This window comes from Choristoneura fumiferana, chromosome 15, assembly GCF_025370935.1.
Source record: "Choristoneura fumiferana chromosome 15, NRCan_CFum_1, whole genome shotgun sequence".
NCBI lineage: Eukaryota > Metazoa > Arthropoda > Insecta > Lepidoptera > Tortricidae > Choristoneura > Choristoneura fumiferana.
The window spans coordinates 4,922,202-4,943,313 of NC_133486.1; the positions used below are offsets into that span (position 1 = coordinate 4,922,202).

Consider the following 21,112-nt stretch of genomic DNA (forward strand, 5'->3'; position numbering starts at 1 on the left):
TCGTATCGTCCCGCCGTTGCTTATAGTATTATACGAGAGTGAGAGTGACGGTACGATACAAACATCGATTTTCGAATTTCGTAGTAGCGTTTCTGGTTTTTAAGTTATTCAGCGTCGAAACTAATGTTTTGGTTTCTAATTATCGATTGGTACAGAATATTAATATGTCAATGCTAAAAAAAGGTCAAACAGAACATCTGTAGGTAAATGAAAACATGTTAGGATTCAAATAAAGTTTGATCTAACAGGAAAACTGGCCAAGTGCTAGGCGAATTCGAGATCTGAGGATCCCTTGCAAGTCTTGCAACTAACCTAACCAAAAACAAAAAGTTGGAAAACCCGACTTTGTCACTTCAAAGTTCAGTATCTCAAAAACGGCTTCACCGATTTTGATGAAACATGTCTAAGTACCATTGCTAGAAAACCTGATTTCAAATAAAAAAAACCGCATCTAAATAGGTTCACCCGTTTAAGAGCTACGGTGCCACAGACAGACACACGCATACACAGAGAGACACAGACACACATAGCGGTCAAACTTATAACACCCCTCTTTTTGCGTCAGGGGTTAAAAATAAAACCTAACAAAAAATAAGTTTGCATTTTTTTTTCAATCTATCTAAAGCAAAGTATAGGTACTACTTAACGTTTTTTTTTAAGTAAACTTGTTGGTACATGTAGATATACATAGATAATATTTCAATGGCTCAACTATAGAAAGCTAAAAGCAATAAGATTGTATTGTATTATTGTATAACTCTGAAATTAACAGTTAACTGTTAACAAGAGAAAGAGATGTACAAAGACTAACTTATCCCTTTAAGGGATCTCTACCTTTGAACGATTGATGTTAATGTTGAAAACAAAAAGTTGGTATTAAATTATTTTCTAAGTGTACGGTCACTGCAATTAAAAGTGTGGAGGTTAAATCAGTTAATTACTGAGGCCTCTACAGCCTTGTCCTGCTCTCGTCTCCCGAATCGCACTGTAATTACAAGTTTAAAGGTATTAGATACAATATTACCATTAGGTCAAACCTAGGGTTACCATATCCCAGGATTTGTCCTGAGATCTCGGGATTTTGAGACTTCTCAGGATTCCGGCCGGATTTTGGGAATCCCGGGAAATCTCAGGATTTTCAGAATTTTCAATAAAATAGAGGACTTTTTAAATCTTTTCATTAAAATGTCACAAAATCAAAAATCAACTTTGGCCATTTGTTGTGACCCGCGTCAACTGACCATGACCCCCCGAGGCCCAAGATCACAATAATAATATAAATAATTGATTTTCTTGATTGTAAACTACGTTTAAGAAAAAAATCGGAAATCGCGACCTATTCTCACGATTTTCTGACGGAAATCAGGCTTTTTCTCCGGACTTTTGAACTGTTCATGTGGTAACCCTAGTCAAACCATAATGTAGGTGGTTCGGAACACAGGTACCTACGTGTTCTTTTGACGAAGCGATTAGATCATTTGCCTCAGTACCTACCCAGTTTATGATTCATCAGCGAATGTAACCTATTCCATAACATACCTACATATAACTATAGCTGATAAAAAGTTGCTGCCTTTGCGATAGTAACAAAGCTTTTGAGGAGGGCAACTATAGCTAAGTTTATACATACCACGACACTTTATATACCCGAAGTATCACAAATCACAATTAAAAACAAAAATAAAACGGTCCCAAATCCTTTCTTGCCAATGGCGCTGATCTTCCAATGGGACCATCATACATTGAAAATACATTAAAACAAATTGAAATCGACAAAATGTTGTATGTTTTGTTTTAGATTTAGCCTGACAGATTTATCTTTAGTATTTTAGTATTTTTGAAATTAAAATGAAAATGAAAAATATTTATTTTCATAAGTTGTTGTGCTATACAATATCAAGGTTGGGACTTCCTAGTAAGTATATTAATACCTGTATTACGTGGTATTACTAAGTAGGAATTCTAGGAAGTTATTCCACTTTCAATAGCTATTACAGAAAGACGAGCAATTAATACCAAGTAATTAGTATTATCAATCATATACTTACTTAGTCCTATCTAAAACTAACCGCTCAGCGACAATGTGATTTACAAGGGCAAAGAACGTCCAGACCGAAAATCAAACAAGTCTATCCAATCCATGACATAACGTTCCGAATTGCTCAGTTATCAACAGCCGATAACGTCAAGGTCTATAAATAACTCCGGCCTGTTGCATTGAGAAACACTTGTACTGGGGCAGTATTATTATATTATTGAACATCCCCTTTCTTCACCTGTGCCCCAAGACGCACAAAAAGCGTCCTTGGTTCCATTGTTAAGTTTGCGCGCCAAGTGACTGACTGCCAAAATCGGCGCATGAGGCGAAGCGCGGGAAAGTAAGCGTCAGTCTCATACGGGAAGTAAGCGCGCGCGCACGCCGCCAGCCAACCACGCCGCGCATACAATTTGTAGGTTAGAATTGGCGCGGTTTCATCGCCAGGTGTTATACCCACCCCGCTCTAACCCACGCGTTTCGACATCCTCCCTTTCATCGACGTGAACAGCTGTTTTCTCTCGGGAGATTATTAGTCAGATGTTCGCAAACCAGTCTTGATCACCTGACGTATTCGTATTGCCATGGCCGCGGGAGGACGTACCCCGAAGCAGAGGAGATTTGAAGTGTCTACCGGGATGGCAGCTTTGAGGAACGCGAATACACCGAGGAGGCGGCGCGGGAGTTGCAAGTGTTTGTTCGGTGCGCCGGACCGGGATGAAACAAGGCGTATGATGGCGGAGCAGTATGCGAGGGAACGGAAGCGCTTCATCAGGAGATTCAACTTCGATATTGAGACGGAATGCGTTTATAAGGCGTCTAAGATGGAATCGCCGGTGAAGTTTATGGAAGAGGATAGTCCTAAGTCGAGTCCTAGATCAGCGATGGAAGCTTTAGGGAATGTTGGGAACACGGAGCTTCGGGTTTTGGGGAGTCCAAGACGCGCGGGCAGTGCGGGCGGTTCACCACGAACACCGCGAACTCCTCGCACGCCGCGCACGCCTCACGCTGCGCGTACGCCGCGTACACCCCGCACGCCTGCTTCGAGAAGACAGCTGCAAATGACAGGTAAGATACCAATTCACTTCATTCCGAAAGCCTAATTTTTTTACGGGACCACTGATGACGAGTATCTATGACAAAGGTTGTGTGTAACTGCGAGGTGTTGCATCCGAGGAGATCCATAACTCAACGAAAATGTTCACTCCAATCCACTGATAGATAGGTACTGCATTTACTGCAAGTAGATAAACTTAACACATCAGTAGATCACATCGTTAATTCCTGCAAATTTGAAGTGTTCAGTTACTGGGTCTATGTAAGTAGACATTATATATTACCTAACTATGTCTTAAGATACAATTTTAACAGATAATACTGCTTAAGAGAGGTATAGGCATGATTGACACTTATGCAAAAGTTAATTTTTAAATGTTTAACAGTGCTAATATGACTTCGTTTGCACTACAATAGTATCTAGATTCTAGAAAGCATATTGATATGTTTATAATACAAATTCCAAGTCTGATTCTTCTATAGCAACAGTATTTGTTCCCAAACATCTCAGCACAGCTAGGTCTTCAATCATAGTTCCAATTCCCACATCCTCAATTAGATTTAAAGTAGATTTAACAGGAAATGACGTCTGAAAATTTAAAGTCTCGAGTTCATTTACCAAAGTAGATTTGCGGACGACTGAAGTATTTTAAATTTCGCTCGTTCCTAAAATAAACGGAACTCGTTCTCCATACAACAAAGTAAGAGTTAATTTGGACAAAATATATCGATGTTTTATTGCCGATATCGCTATTAAACTTAGGTTAACAAATATTTTCTTTATGGTAGTTGTTTTGGGTAATAAATTTCAGTAACACATTGTTTTATTGTTTGTTTTAATAAGTATAATCGCTAATATTTCATCTAAACTCAGCTCATTTGTGAACCTTATCATAATATAACAAAGTGCATCAATGGCCAGTTAACCAAGTTGACTATGTACAATATAATTTTTTTTCAGGAATCAACTTTTGTTCTAATTTAAGATCTGCAAGAAAAGTCGAGCAAGTAGCATTACATTGCTGCGCTCGATTGATCACCTCAAAGTCATTCCTTTTACGGCCTCGCAACGTAATGCAACTTGCACGATATTTCTTGTAGGTGTAAACTTTGCTTATGTCATTTCATCAACCTACCTTTAACCTACCAAATTTTACAATCGACAACTAGATAAAGATCAAAACTCTTTTGCATTGCAACATTTTTAACAGACACAGAGCAAATTTAAAGCTTGCTACGAGATCAGATGATTCATTGATCTATCAATTTACGATTAAATCTTAAAAAAAATAGAGATTCCGTTGATATAAGTTCAAAAGATTTACTCCAACAAGGAATGTAAAAATCACTTATATATTCCATAGATTTTTTGAAATCATGACCTTTATTTGGGAGGTCTGCTTTCTCTTTTAATTAAGCTTGAAATAATTAACACAGTTCCGGCCGCTGTTCACAGTTCAAGCGAGATTCTAATTATCCCATGGGAACGTTACATTCTTCCGAAATTAAATGTAATGCTTACCGATACACTCGGAACTTCAACTTTATAGCAGTCCATTTATAGTAAAACGTTTAGAGTGTTGCTCAAGTTCAAATTATTCTTTTGATCCAAAAAAAAACAGATGATTTGAATTTGAATTGTGGCTGAGAAATAATTCCATACAATGATCGGTGTTCACTCACATTGTACGTCAAGCGCGGGACCACATTTTGAATAATAAAACCGAAGGAAAACCATAGACACATGAGTATTCAGTAGGTAAAACTAATCCAACTAGCCCGCGATACGTCGACGAAGAATTTGTCCATCGCCACCCTGTGAGAACTATGTAATTTACCAGTGTAAAAGTATGCAGGATATAAAGCATCTATGTAGCAAACTTCATCCAAACTCTTTGATTCATCCAAATCTTTCTTGTTTGTAATATTAATAGGATGAGGATAGGATATAATTAATTTTAAAACTCCGCCGGTGGACCTGCGCCGGTGTTTGACGTATTGCTCAAATATGTAAGGAATTCTGAATATAATCCCAACGCGATTCTGAACGGCAGTTTCGATGAATAATCAAGGCACGTCTCAATCCTGCGCGTGAGAATCTCAAGACAAAGGTTCTAAGCCCTGCACAAAGTTTCTTCACCGGGCTCCCATTTTCCTTCTGTTTTTAAAGAAAGCAAATAATCGACTCAAAAAGTTCACTTGGTCTTTCTATTTGAACAAGTGCCTTTCTCTTTAAAGTGGGCCACGGTAGGGATGTCTAACAGTTTCTCAGTTGTTGTTTTTTGTTTATATATTTATGTTTATTAAGTTTTAAAAGGTGTTAAATTTTATAGTTTTTAATATCCAACACAATGTCAATTGTTATGGGAATAAATTGAATTGAATTGTCCATTAAAAATAACTTTCATGAGCATCAGATTTTATTTTTTTGATCGCTGCTCCGATATTTTCTTAAGCATAAGCTTTTTTTCTTAACGGGACCCTCTGTCTACTAGTTCCACGGCTGTTGTGGTGTGTTCTTTATTTAAGAATAATTTAAAAATATCAATATTTAGCTAACAAGAACCTTCTTGGTCAATCCCTCCTCGAGATTTAAACAACGATCACTTTTCTTCCCAATACAGCAAGACCAACCCAGTGACATCCCTAACAGCTGTATCGAATGTACACACCCTGATTAAACAAGATGGTAGTATTGCCTCTGAATTACACACACATACATGTTTATCTGAACACAGCCAAGAGAGGTTCGAGATAAAGCCAGGATGCATCGTGTCTGGCGCATCGTTCAACATAATTTAATTTGTGTTCAGCCCTATCATTATTCATAAAGATTTAGGAGCGCAGAAATTGTTTTAATTTTATATTATCTGCGTGTAAGAATGTTGCGTGGAAGATGTGTTAAGTACCAAGAACGCTAATACAGTCCGAAAGCGAAGTCCTACTCAAAGTTTTATGCCTTTTGTCATAGCGTGACTAGCAAGTTTTGTCTCGGCACAAGCGATGTAAAACAAACTTTGTTTTGGCAACCCCGAAAATCCAGCGTTCACGAGCAGCTTTGCAATTCAAATCGAATGGTGACAAAAGTAAATCAGGGTGTTCACATTCGCAAGAATACGCGAATCGCAAAGGTTCTCTTTCTTTTCAAAATATCTATCGAAGTTTGACGTGCGCACGAACCTCGAACCGTTGACAAAATATCGAGGGGTTCATCTGCACGGTTCATCTGCACTGAGTCCCTGATGTCCGCATACAAAATTTCAGTGTATTTGTGCCCACGGTTACATACTTCTAACAGATATTTTTTAATGCGTAATATGTGTTGCCAATCCTAATTTAATTTAATTGCCACCACTCTCTTGTCACTCTATAATTGAAATTCAGCCATTTTATTAAATGACCAGCCATATTGAGATCTGACCACGACGTGTATATTATTTGCCGAGTAGAGCTTTAAACAGCAGGGCTACTACGAAATTCAAAAATCGAATATCGTATCGTACCGACCGTCCCTCTCACTCTCGTATTAAATAATATAAGCGTCGGCAGGAGTACGATATATATGAACTTTCGTAGTAGCCCTACAGACTTGTTCAATCCGCCTAGACCCGTGTTAAAACTAAAGCCCTAGCTCCATTGTGGGATTTAGTGTTCAGCGATGAAATGTAATATTGTCTGGAGAACTATAACCACTCGTGCAATAATGAATCCTTTACGAATGAAACTTTAGTACCTATTCTGTTTCATCTTTTGCTAAGCTTTTATTTGATTTGCAATTTTCGTATACATGCAGTTGAGTTACTTGTTTTTAAATTGCAATCGAATTTCACTCGCTTCTTATGGTTAAATTGACTTGAAATTTGTAACGAATTACTATCTGAATAAAATTATAAATACACCCCTGATATTGTCATTTCAAAGTTTAATATCTCAAAACGGCTGAACCGATTCTATTGAGACTTAGCTAAAAACCATTTTGATTAAACTAGTTTTCGATTAAAAACTACCGCGTTAAAATCGATCCATCCGTTTGGGAGCTATGTATGTATGTAAACTCTTTATTGCACATAAAAATAAAAATACAAATACACAGAGAGGAGAACAAAGGCGAGCTTATCCCTAAAAGGGATCTCTTCCAGCTAACCTAGTTAGGAAAAAACATTTGGTTATATAGAGGATAAGCAGACAGTGAAAATTACGTGCGGTAAAACAGAAATACTCAAAAGAGATAAAATAAATACAACATTATTTACATTAAAACTAACATAAAACAAAAGAAATATAACAAACAATTACAAAAGCGAAACAGTCTCATCTCAGTGGCAGCTATGATGCCACATACAGACATACAAAGTCGTCGAACTTTTAGCTTCCCTCTTTTACTCTTTGAGCGTCGAGTAGAATTTGGATCTGTTTATATCCTCTTAACAATATAGAAATATAAATATTTTATTCGCTCTTAGCAAAGTACAGAAAACACAATAAACTACATTGAAAAAAAAAACAATTTAAACACCGCCCCTCTCACTCTCGATATGAAATCTACAACAGTCTCATATCTCAATAGTTAATTCTTACTTAATTTTTGAACTGCACTTAGTAACATTAAGCCTTTCTTTCTTTATTTTACAAGATTATTGTGTTTATTACTGTCACGAAAGCTAAATAAGCTAGGTCTCCGACAGGGACATAATCACAACTACAATTTCATGTTGAACCCAATACGACCCCAAAATGTGTTGTCTTTGCGGGGCTAACCTAACCTAACCTAACCTGATCAAATTTAAAAAAAAATACTTTCTGCCTAGTTTTTAGCGTCGTACTTTTCTTGGCAATGACGGTCTTTCCGTAAGCGCTGGTAGTATAAAAAAGTGATAATTATGTAAAAGAGCCCTCGGCCTACTTACAGAATACACGTTTTGCTTTTGATTTTTGTTCATTTGATAAAAAAAAGCAAAGTGCAGCAAAGCTCTGCTTCTAAGCATACTGTACTGTCAAACCATTTGATTCCTGAGCCACAGTAGAACGTTCTCATAGTAAATGTTACAATAAATTCCCTTGACAAGCAATGCAATGCCACTATGACTTATTCTACGTAAAGGTTCCACAGTGGGATACAATTCAGTTGGTTTGATAACACGCAATGTGGTGTCGTTTTATATACCTGCCTTAGTATTGGATTCTATTACTTGCCGTAGCAATAGAAATACGCTGTATGTATACATACATTTCAGCCCTCTATCTTTGACAACTTTTTAAATACATACATCCCTGCGACGGACAGAGTAGCGTCAGTGTTCCGTTTGTCATCCTTCGGGTGTGTAACCCTATAAAAACAGACAAAGATTCGGACGCTTCTCAGCCGCATCAGGTTGAACACGAAAGCCTTAATCATTTTACTGGCTGCAGGCAACAAACCCTATAATTTAGTTTGCAGCTCAGATGACGTCACAACACCATCTGGCTGCAATTTTAGCGTTTTTAGGGTTCCGTACCTAAAGGGTAAAAACGGAACCCTATTACTAAGACTCCACTGTCCGTCTGTTTGTCTGTCGCCAGGCACCGCTATAAACTAACTAGACAGTTGACATTTTCACAGTATAACAAAAAATACTAAAAACAGAATAAAATAAATATTTAAGTAGGGCTCCCATACAACAAACATGTTTTTTTGCCGTTTTTAGCTTATGTCTAATGTTGTAAAGATGGTACGGCATCCTTCGTGCGCGAGCCCGACTCGCACTTTGCCTCAACCTCAACCTCGGTACCTCAGACAATACTTAGATAGTTTGATACCTGTTTTAGTGCAACAGCTCGTCGGAAACTGGTTTTAGACTTTAATTTAGGTTGCCTGCTCGCTACTACAGCGACACAGTCAATGGCTTGTGTATCTTTATATGAATTCAGAAGAATGTGGAAGGCATAAAGTACTTATGACAGGAGATGGTAACGAGCGCTGTCCCGTCGGTTAAAACGAGCCGAGTGCGAATCGGACTCTGATATTATATTCCGTACAAATAAGCCTAATAATTATTATATTTTATACTAGCCGTTATTCGCGACTCGTTTATCGCTATCCCGCGGGTTCTAAGCAATACAATACAATACAAATATTATATATTGCACACCATAAAGCAGTACAAAAAAACTTATAACATAAACACTTACATTAAGGGACAATTTTCCGGGATAAAAACCATCCTACGTCCTTTTCCGGGGCTCAAACTATCTGTATACCGAATTTCATCCAAATCGGTTCAGTGGTTTAGACGTGAAGAGGTCACAAACAAACAGACTTAGAAACCTTCGCTTTTATAACATTAATGGGATTTTAAAATTTAAATTTTGTCATAAGTCAGCGGTCTTATGTCTATTGGAATTTTGTTATATGTAATAAATATATTTTTTCCTGACATAATGAAAAACATTCTGCTGACGTTCCTCAAATTCAATTATTTTTGGCCAAGCCTCTAACACTTATTTATTTGTAAAACTTGTAAAGCTCTCACGGGTATCCTGCCAAGGGGCAATACCCCCGGCCCGCCAAGTGACATCCGCTTAGTGGGCGGAAACACGAAATTTCATGCCTTTTTTTATTCCCGTCACATAGCACCATTAACTTTTGCAATCTTCCCACGCTAAGAATCCAGATTTTATCTGAGGCCAAGATAAATATTCGGACCCAGATAATTTTATTATTTTTATCCATCTTTGCCTCGACAAGGTAATGGACAGTACCTATTTGGCGATATTGTGTAATTTAAAAACATTCTTTTGGCTAACTTAAAGAAAACGGCCAAGTGTGAGTCGGACTCGCGCACCGAGGGTTTCTACCGATTTGTAGGTACGAGTATGCCAAAATATTATTGGCAGTCCTGTTTCTCAGGTCATTTTATATTGGTTGGTTTGGACTTGAAACCAATAATTTAACTGTTTCCGAATTTTTCAACCGAGTTTAACTTATGAATTATGATATACTTACTCGTAAGTACTTAGTATTTTCAACCGTTACATAGGTACGTGAGTAAAACGCTCGTACTAACAAAATAATTATATTTTTAACCGATCAAATAGAAATCCATTTGAGTGTGATATAAAGTTGAAACAAAAATTTATTGATTTTGATTCACCCATTCTCACCGAACAGGTCAATTTTCTTTAAATCCAAACGCTAAAAGCGCTACTATTTCGTTTCACGTAATTTAACGTCTTACACAAACAAATCGTTTCTAATTTTTCATACGATAAAATGAACGTTTGTAGCGTTGATTTTGAAGATTAATTAGGTATAAGAAAAAAAGCCTGTATCATTTTCAAGAGATGGTGAGGGGCCGGCCGAAAGATGCCTCATAGTCGGGGTTGGTGACCTCTTACGTCATGCAGCCCATGGTTTTTGTTCCATAACACAATTTCCTTCTCATTGGTCGTCTTCATTACGTAATCAGAAGTTGATTGAAGTTGGTTGTTGAACTTATGAAGCATCTATGATAACGTAGCTATATAAACGTTGCTGGGGGACTACTACATACTAAATCGAAGTTCGTATCGTACCGTCTACCGTCCCTCTCACTCTTGTATTGAATAACATAAGCGTCAGCGGGATGGCAAGAGACAAATTTCGAATTTTGCACTGCGTGATGTAGGGCCTGATTTCCTATCCAAAATTACAATTACTGAGTAGATATTTTTATGATATTTTTGGGTAAATAAACAGTTTTTGCGGCGTTTTTTGTTCATCACTACCGTTTCGGCAAGTAGTATATAAAAAGATCTCAGGGTATTTTTTTAAAACTAAATACAATACCAAATAGGCATGTACCATTTTTTTATCCTTTTTTTGGCTGCAGCTGAAAATCAGCATTGCTGAGCTGCCAGGCCTTTCGGCTAGCTATAAGTTTACTTAATTAAACAATAAGTTATGTACCTGATGTATGTTGCCTACCTACAAGTTAATGTATATTGCCGAAAAATATTTTTTTTCTTTCTGTCAATGCTAAATCTAGTTATCAAAATTCTTGCGACTTGTCCTTCCCTTGTAAATAAACACACAACTCCTCCTACAAAAAAAGTTTCTACATTGAAAAAAATAAAAAAAAAAACAATATAATATAACCTAACTAATAAAAAGTTGGAAAACCCCCGATTTTGTCACTTCAAAGTTCAATATCTCAAAAAAGGCTGAACTGATTTTGATGAAACATGTCTAAGAACCATCGCTAGAAAACTTGATTTCAAATTAAAAAAAAAACCGCATTCAAATCGGTCCAACCATTTAAGAGCTACGGTAAGGAGCTACGGAGACAGACACACATACAGACACACATAGCGGTCAAACTTATGACACCCTCTTTTTGCGTCCCAACCACTTAATTACCTGAATACATTGTAACCAATGCTATTTGACATATAATAATAAACTGCCAGCAATTATAATGAATGTTCAGAGGAAAAAACATCGTCAATTGCTACCTTGTAATTATAGTTCAGTGTAGCGAAAAACGCAAAGCAAATTGTTGCCAGAACAATTTATAACTGATTCTATAGCGTTGAAAATTATAGACAAGGCAAAGTAAAAAGATAATATTGTGAATAGGGTTGCCAGATTACAAAATTTAAAAGTCCGGAGAAAAAGCCTGATTTCCTTAAATTTCTCGAAAGTGAATTAGGTACTTATACAGTTAAAAAAGTCACATTATACTTCTCTGTCTGTCTACAGATTTCCTCACGACGTTTCCCTTTACCGTAAAGCTCGCGGTAAATTTTAAATGTAATTCCTCTGTTTTGTAAATTTTTATTAAAAAAAAAACTATTCTATTTCATTGAAAATTTAGGAATCCCTGATATTTATCTATAAATTCCGACTTTATGTACGTAATCCTGTAAAAAGTCTAAAAATCCTGAGATTTTATGACCAATAATAAGATTATGATAACCCTGAACGCGAGTCAATATTCTTCTACATAATTATGAGGCTATGCGAAATATCTCGATACCAGTTGGTACATTGCTTTAACGTGTTTAATATCAGCGTCCACATTGCAATTAAAAGGGGCTACTCCTTGTTGTCAATACTCCTTCGCACCTCCACACTTTTTTGCTATTAGGATTCCTTTCCCAGCTGTTCGTTTAGCACTGCGGATAAATGGGGAAATATCCCAGTAGTCCACACTGACCATATTCCCAGTAGCATCCATTAATTTCGTGAGATGTTTAGGGGAAGCAGGGAGTCGAGTCAAATCTCATCCAATCCCACGTCGAGAATAGAGGTAGCAGTAAATATTTTTTCGCAAAAAACAGTGTGAAATTAAGAAAATCATGTTTCTCCGCTAAATAACAATATTTATCGTGTTTATGCAGACGCTACAAAGTAAAACGGGAGTTCCAAAACTTAACTTTTTGCTGAATCAAGGGGTGGTTGAGACAAATCTCACAGCATCTCGGCGTAGAGGGAACAGGGTCTGTTGTGAATTAGTTTAAAAAGAGCTTTAGAAGGTGATCATACCTACATAAATATCACAATAGATAAAATAGGTAAGTATGTAATCCATTTTTTTACACATGACTAGATGTTTGGAAAATATGCATGAAATCCAAGTTAATTAATAATGATAGCAAAAAGGAAAAAAATATTCTGACCTCTGTTGACGTTAACCCTTAACTACCTACGTCATGTTTCAGAAACACAACCACCTATGAGCGGTCTAGAAGACCACTAGTTTTAAAGGATATGCAATAATTATAGAAATTTAGTTTAAATTTAATATAAAAAAGTATTAAATAAAATTTTAACAGTCTATGCTATTTATTTGCAATAAACATTACAAAATAAATCAATAGATTTTTTCATAAACTTAAACCGAAGGGGATATGAGATCTCTAAATATAGGAACATAATATAAAGATTACTATTAAAGTTTCATCAAATTGAATGATCAACTAAGTTATTTAACTAAGTAACTAACTGATTTAATTTTACAGGGACATTTTATTTTTATAAAATTGGAAACCCTCAAAACAACCATTTTTGTCGGCAATCGATAATAATTTTTCGAACATTCGAGACAAATTAGTCTCTTGCATTCAATGATGACACTTATTTTAACTACCTTTTGTGACTGTGTTATTAGGAGGCATGTTTTACTAAAAAAAATTTTTTTTTTTAATTATATTAAAAATGTTAACAAATAAAACACACAACCACCTGCGTTCGGTCTGGGAGACCACGTATGAATATTACGCAACCACCTACCTACGGTCTCTGAGACCGTTGTCGCCAGTATTATGCTCACTAATTCAAAGGAATACACATCCAAACTTGTCGACCACATGGCGGCCATTGATTGGCCCCCAGGAAAAGGTACAAGGTCACTAGAACTTTGTGCGCCGCGATTGCATCGAATTATTATCATTTTTGAATCTGCTAAGGTCTGAGAGACCGCACGTAGGTGGTTAAGGGTTAATATTGACATAAGATATGCAATACTAGGTTAAATTCTTTACCATTGATTAGATATACCATCCAAATAAACGTTTCGAGTATTTGCAGAGACGGGAGTGTAGCCACTTGACACCAATAACATTGAAAAATCCTTAGGCAAAGCTTACAAACATGTGAGTCAGTACAGGACACAGTTTGAAGAACTTCGGAGTCACAGAAATTCGCTTTCCAAATATCTATTTGTGTTGATATGCTGGCAAAAGTAAATACAGCTAAAGAAAAGTTACCTAATGACTAATTTATACCTACTAGTATAAAACCGTCACTCAAAATCACAGGTTTTTCCGGATCTATTTGCGTTAAAAGGTAAATACAGCTAAAGAAAAGTTACCTAATGATGAATCTAAATATAAAACCGTAACATCCTGATAGACAACGTACATTCTGAATCATAAGAGCTAGAGACTTGACACTTTATAGACATTTCTTGAGCGTCTATGCACTAAGACATATTTCGAATTCCTTTCGAGAGAAGGCACGGGATAAAGCTAGTGACTAATATTTAATAAAAGTAGGTATTCCCTTTTTTCCTGGATTTTTTTAAAGTCATCATGTGCCTCTTTGACGTAATCAGATCATTGACCACACCCGATGATGACTCAACTACCGACAGGATTGAACCTGCGATTAAAGGTAGAAGATTTTTTCATTCGTTTTCTTTTAGTAGCTTGTCCACAATGATTACATCATCATTGCTTAATTTATGTAAAACATTTTCAAATTTATCATTCTGTGCGTTTGTAGAATCTTTTTTTTTAATTTCAGGGGCTTCTTTTACTCTGTGATTTAATCAATTCCCGTAGGTTAGATTAAAATAAAAATGCTCATTTAGTAAGACTATGCTCATTATTAAACACTTTGATTGATCAAGTTTTCATTGAAGGAACAATTTAAATTAGTGGCATATCTATTTATCTACTCGTATCTACAAATCGCACTCCTAGACCAAGTGTATTGATATACTCAAAATATCATTTTGATTTAGACTTTATTAAATTTCTAGAAGGTCTAAATTCAAATGGTTAGTTTGTGTTGCACTTTTAATCTAGGGATGCGATGTTTGATTGTTGCATCCATTGTACAATAGGAAAAGGATTTCAAAGTGTCTATTTAATCAAATCTTACATACCCACATTTTCGTCTTAAAGCTCCATCAACGACTAGTCCAAGGTCTCTATGTCAATATGCAGTACAAATGCAAACATGCCATGCATTATTTAAAGAGCTCAATAACTAGAATCGAAACTATTACGATTCATTGAATAACAATAGAAGGCATATAAGGAAGTGTCGATGTCGGTGCGTTTGTCGCTTCATCTGACTGGGTATGGAGTCACGTTCTCTCGTAAGTGTTTAGAAAAAGTTCTATCTAAGCCAAGTGGTCTGCACTATCAATGGTTTAATATCCTGTTGTTGACAGGATATCAATTTTGTTTTCTTTGTATTCCGCAAATCAGGATAAAAGTGAAATAACTTCACATTGTCCTCTTTTTTATCCTCAATAGTCCATAATTACGATACATTGAGGCAAAATCGTGCGATTAAGATTTACATTGGGCGTCTCGATCGATATATACCCTCGTGAAATCCATGCGCCGCAATGAACCCGCAATGAATGAATTTTTCCCGCATGTGTAAACTGGGCTATAGCCTATAGCCATTTTAAATATCCAACGGTTTTTCAAACCAACATCCCGTTGGCAACAATCCCGCTTGTAATTTTTTAACGTAACGTGACATTAAGCATTCTGTGATCTGGTCCGGAACGGGGCAGAGACCGTGACTCGCCAGCCCTTCGTGCCCTATGGGAGAAAGAAGGGTGCGATACTTAAGCTGCAGGTGTCTTGGTTATTTGTATTTTAATTAAGTTTGTTGGTTTGTACTAAGTAAGACTGTGTTGTTTGAATATTTCTGGATAAAGTGGTCTTTTTTATATTTCGGAAAAACATCTGACGGTATCTTCGGCGTTCGGTCCCTTTGCGTGAAATCTGCTGGTGGTGTGATTTTCTAAAGGAACCTGTCCGTGGATTTATTGCTGGATTGTCATAACTTGTCTTGTTTGATCTTAGGCGTCACCCAAGCGGAGTCAGGTGTATTGTCGTCGGTCAATGTTAAAGTAAAAGCAAAAATAACGCCAAAAATACCAGACTCCATAACTAACTAACAGATTGGAGTCAGATTATGATTGTCTGCCGAGCGAGCGCTGCAATGAATTTGTAGAGGGTTCGTTTAGGTTTAGAGAAATACTCTCGTATAGAGGCTTTCTGTCTACTATGACTATACCGTATAGTATATATATGTATAGTATACCCTCGTCAGTCGTCCTCTGCCGGGCATCCAGCCATCGGTGTACTGAATAGGAAATAAGCTATTTCGCACGGATGAAGTTTATAAATCCCAACATTTCGATTCCATAACAAGTCTCATGGTCACGGATATGTTTACGTTTACGTTTTTGGAAAACCACCATGCATTTGATCGAGTGAAAGTATTGAAAGGGGCCTTATATTGCACCAGAATATACTTAAAACTTATAAGTTCCAGCATAAATCACCAATTTCAATTTGGATATTTAAAATTCAGCAGTGATCGGCAAAAAGCATCGCGAAGAATCTGTAATTTGGGCATTCCTTGCAAATAACAGCCACCTTATGCCACTTAAATTTGTCTGCACGAGATGTATCGGGTATCGATAGTTTGTTGATTGGTTCTGAAATGCTTATAAGGTATTTGGAAGCAAAATTATTATCTTTTTGGGTTCAACCAACAAGCTTTCTTTTAGTTTCATTCATATCAGGATTGATTTTGACATTGAAGGAGTAACAATAGAATCAATGTACCGTTAAAAATAAATCGCGACCTTTAAGTGTAGGTACCTTACAGTTGTGAATTTTTTATCTATTTTTTTCTAGTTTATTTTAGTATTCCACTTCTGGGCAAAGGCCTTTTAGGCCTTTAAAATTCGCGGTAGGGCGCAATGTCGGGCCAGGCCTTTTCATGCGTACCGAAATCGTCCTGCCATCTATTTCTTGGTCTGTGGGAGCCCACCTCTCTGGGTCTGGGTACATCCAGACACAGCCCAGTCCCATTTTTTCTCTCTCTTTCTCTTCTATTTACCTAATAAAAGTAATAATATTTAAACTTTATCCTCTATTGTATTATTATGATTTTGGTATACCAATCACAGTTTCACAGGGCCCCGATTCTTTGAAACGCATTCAAGGGGCCCAAGCCAGTTCTGTACCTACCTAGTACCTACCAGAAATCAGATTTGAGCTAACTAACTGCTTGAAAATGATAAACCTCCTGTATCTATCTTATTTGCTTGTATTAGTTTATACTTCCACTCCTGCGTAACCCTAAAACAGTCATGACACATAACAACAGACCAGTTAGATCATTCTGTTGAATCTAAATAAAGATTTTCAATCTTACATCTATGCATTTAACATACAATACTGAGCAACTTCTCGTATCGCGTGATATGATATAGCGTGATTCGATTTTTTTATAAGTTTATTTTGATCGATTGCTTGATAAAGAATGCGTGGAATGTACGGGCTACCTAATTTTAAAAAGGTATAATTAAAATAGTTGAAAGTAGATTCAAAGATTTAGAAAAAACTCTATACAAATATCAGATGGATTGTTAACGAAAAGGGTTGATCGAAAGTGACTTGAATAATATAATTAAAGCACTTAAGTTTTATAATGGGACCCTTTTTATACAAAATGGTATTTATTTTCTATTCCACACTTTTCTTTGTGTTTTAAAAGTAAAGATACACACATAATTATTTATGAATTAATAAAAACATTGCTGTGGAAAGGGTTGTAAATTTCAATTACACAAGAGATGAAACAAACAGCTGAATTATTTTCAAACCTTTTATAGCTATTTATAAGTGAAATCCTACTTAATTATTGTAAAGCAGGAGTTTGAAAAGATGTTTGGATATTTGTTACTCAATCATCATCATCATCCCAGCCTATATACGTCCCACTGCTGGGCACAGCCCTCCTCTCAGAACAAGAGGGCTTGGGCCATATTTCCACGCGGGCCCAGTGCGATTGGAACTCACACACACACCATTGAATGCTTCGCAGGTTTGTGCAGGTTTCCTCACGATGTTTTCCTCAATCATACAATAGCGTTATAATCAATTTAGATGGAATGTTTGAATAGAGATAGTTTTAACTGGTTTATTTTCCCTGGGAGTATATAAGATATAGGATAAGTTGTTCATTCCGAAAAAAACTGCTTTTTCCAGCGGGATGTCAATTCTTTACCTAATTACATAATCATTGGCTTGACTGTATCTCAAGTCCCAACATAATTTAATAATAATAACATTTTTTCCCCCTCTTTTGAGTATTTCTGTTTTGTCTCTTTACCGCACGTAATTTTCACTGTCTGCTTATCCTCTATATAACCAAATGTTTTCTCCTAACTAGGTTAGCTGAAGAGATCCCTTTTTAGGGATAAGCTCGCCTTTGTTCTCCTCTCTGTTCGTATTTTTATTTTTATGTGCAATAAAGAGTTTACATACATACATACGAGTACAATTCAGTTACACTTACTACTACATTTACACTGAGTGAAAAATCTCGTTCTCGAAACCTGCAAATTGTTTCGTAAACGAGAAAATCTAGTAAATTCTGGGACAATGGTTCACATAGTTTAACTAACTAGTTAAACAGTTCTGCTTGTAAAGTTTATTCACTAAATTGAAAATACAAACTGAAATATAGATGCACAGAAAAACCAGAAAAATAAGACCAGAACTGGGAATCGAATCCAGGTCCTCGGTATTCCTACCGCGTGCTATACCGCTACACCACTGCTGGCACTGCTTGTCAACGGTACAGACACGAATTTCCCCTATGCACCTTATATCTCAGCTTGTTTGTTTCTTATTTAGCCAGCTTTAAGCAGTTACGCTTAGCGACATCTATACCGTAGCTCACATCGAGAAACTTTCGGCACTCCATTGGAACCAACCGCTCACATCCGGACAGAGAGCTGTCGTTTACTAAGCAATCAAATTAAGATTGTTTTTTGGAATCTTTCTTTTTTTTTTTTATTTAATATTCCAAATTTTTACTTTTACGGTCATCCCGTAAACCAAAAAAATTTTGAAAATAAAAAAACAAAAAGATTCCCAAAAAACCATCTTAATTTAGTCACAACATAGTGTGTGATTCGCAACTCGTGTTGCTAATTGCCAGACATTCAAATTGTGTATACTAGAACTATTGATATTGTCATTGAAACACGTGATTGTTTAATTATACAATAGTACCTGAGCGACCGAGCTTGCTCTGGCTTAAACTCGATAATAAGGTTTTTTTTTCTATAATATACACATGGCGAGCCATGCGGGTCACCTAGCCTTTGGGAGGCAATCACCGCCGCCCATGTGACACCTGTCAACACGCGAGGCTTACACAGGTGCGTTGCCGGCCCTTGAGAGACTGATAGGTTCTGTTCCCAGAGATAGACCAAGCTAGATCGATTTATCATCCCCGAAAACCACCACATACCCAAATTTCATCGAAATCGTTGGAGCCGTTTCCGAGATCCCGAAATATATATTTAAAAAAAATAAAGATATTATATAAGAACACTGTAATTCGTTTTGTTTGGAATACCAGCTCGTCAGGGCGCCAAGATACAGGCACTGCCTAGTTTGGGGCCGCGGACACTTGTTTATGTTACAGTGTTTCTGCGATCAATAAAAATTTTCATTTTCTTTTTTTTTTCATGATTGCTCGTTTAAAGGTATTAGATTTTTTTAGCAGAACTTCATAAATGTTATATAAAAACAACAAGTAACTCTTGTAAAGGATTAATTGAACATAGTGAACTAATTATGTCATAATTGCCACACAGTCAAATTGTATGTACGAGTATGTATATAGTTTGCTAATGTCGTTCAGAAATCGGAGCAAAAGATCGGTTTTCTTTTTCTTTCTCATTTGAATCTTCAGGGAACGAAGAACGACGATTGTTTAGTGTTTTTATTTCTGTTGTTATTCTTTTTGTAACTCATTACCTCCTTCGCTCCTATTCTGAAGCTCCCGAGTGCAGAGGCAACCTAATGGTCCATTTACAACCCATTGACCCCTGCACATGCAAGCCCGGGCATCGGCCCCTGATAACTGTCGGCTTCCTTATTCCCGATAACAAACAACAGGGCTTATGCATTCAGTTTAACGTGTAATACGTCACTTACGTCGGGTACGCCAAGTTACGCCGCGTACAGCGCGTGCGAGCTTTGTGTAATTCCGGGTCAACCCACGGGTTGTACGTTGGACTATTAAGCGGGGTGTTCACTGCGGACGAGGCCACGAAAGGGCTTGTTTTAATTCCTTTAATCCGTCTTATCTATTTAGGTATATAAATCAGAAGCAATGGGCCTAAAAAATCGAATTAGTCCATGAATTAGTAGATTAGGTATCAAAAAATGGTTGTATGTACCTTTTTTTGCCTAACAACTTTTTGCCTTTTTTCGGGTTGCCTAATTTTAGATAAACTAATATTAGGTGCTTAATATTAGGGCTAATTTTACCTAATTTTCAATTTTTAGTCAAATTTTGTATACAACTTAACTTACTTTACATAATTTTGTTTCGCCTAATTTTAAATTACCTAATTTTCATTTTGTATAAACTTATTTCGTATACTATTTGACTGACATAATTATTTTCGTCTAAAATTATACGTCTAACGTAAGTTCGGTTCTGGCGCTCGCTAGCCGCTACCGCGGCACCATCGCTCTGCTCGCGCGCCGTTGTGATCGGTTTTACCTAATGTTTTTGGCGAAAATTATTTTTAGCAAATTATTAAACTCCCAAACTATTTGTCCCATACTTTTTAGTTTAGGCGAAATTTAATTTCCCCAACTCAACATTCGCACTGATATCATTTCCCAAACTAATGATTTGATAAATGATTATATGCAAATTATTACCTGGATTTATTTAAGATGTCATTGTGTTCGTCAAAGTGCGTGATGGCATCCTTAATTTAGCAAGCAAACAAGCAATAGCCAATGATTATTTTCCGTTCTGTTACAAAAAAAAAACCTAACAATCGAAAATAAGGCGGAAGCTACGCAACGCTTCGCCCCGCCTTAGCCTCTGAACCTAACATTATCCAAGTCGCTTCTGCCTAGACGTCTGTCTTGCTCGCTCGCTTCGCTCGCTCACCGCCACATAATTTAACATTATTAATTTATAATAATATCATGACTGATAGTACCTACCTTATGTATTAAATGGCCAAATGTTATTTGACTATTTGTTATTTGCCATTAGCCAATCATTTGCTAATATTTATTTGCCACATAAAAGTTGATGAATAAAAAATTTTGCAATAAATAAAAATGTTGCGAAATAAGAAAAAATGCGAAGCAAAGTTATGCCAAGGATGGTTTGCCAAATGAAACTTCGGCGAAAGGTTGGTGCTAAGTGAAATTTGGCGAAACATTAATTTCGCCGAAAAGGCAGTACACCGTTGT

General features: G+C 36.6%; 1 protein-coding gene across 1 annotated transcript in view; it reads left to right on the forward strand.

Moving 5' to 3' along the window:
- The first annotated feature begins 2,364 nt into the window (after positions 1-2,364).
- The window catches only part of LOC141435730 (uncharacterized), an 80,803-nt gene continuing 62,055 nt past the window's right edge, over positions 2,365-21,112 (forward strand). Inside the window, exon 1 of the mRNA XM_074098495.1 lies at positions 2,365-3,103. Coding sequence (XP_073954596.1) covers positions 2,620-3,103 — 484 coding nt within the window. The 5' untranslated portion in view covers positions 2,365-2,619. The remainder of the gene's footprint in view (positions 3,104-21,112) is intronic.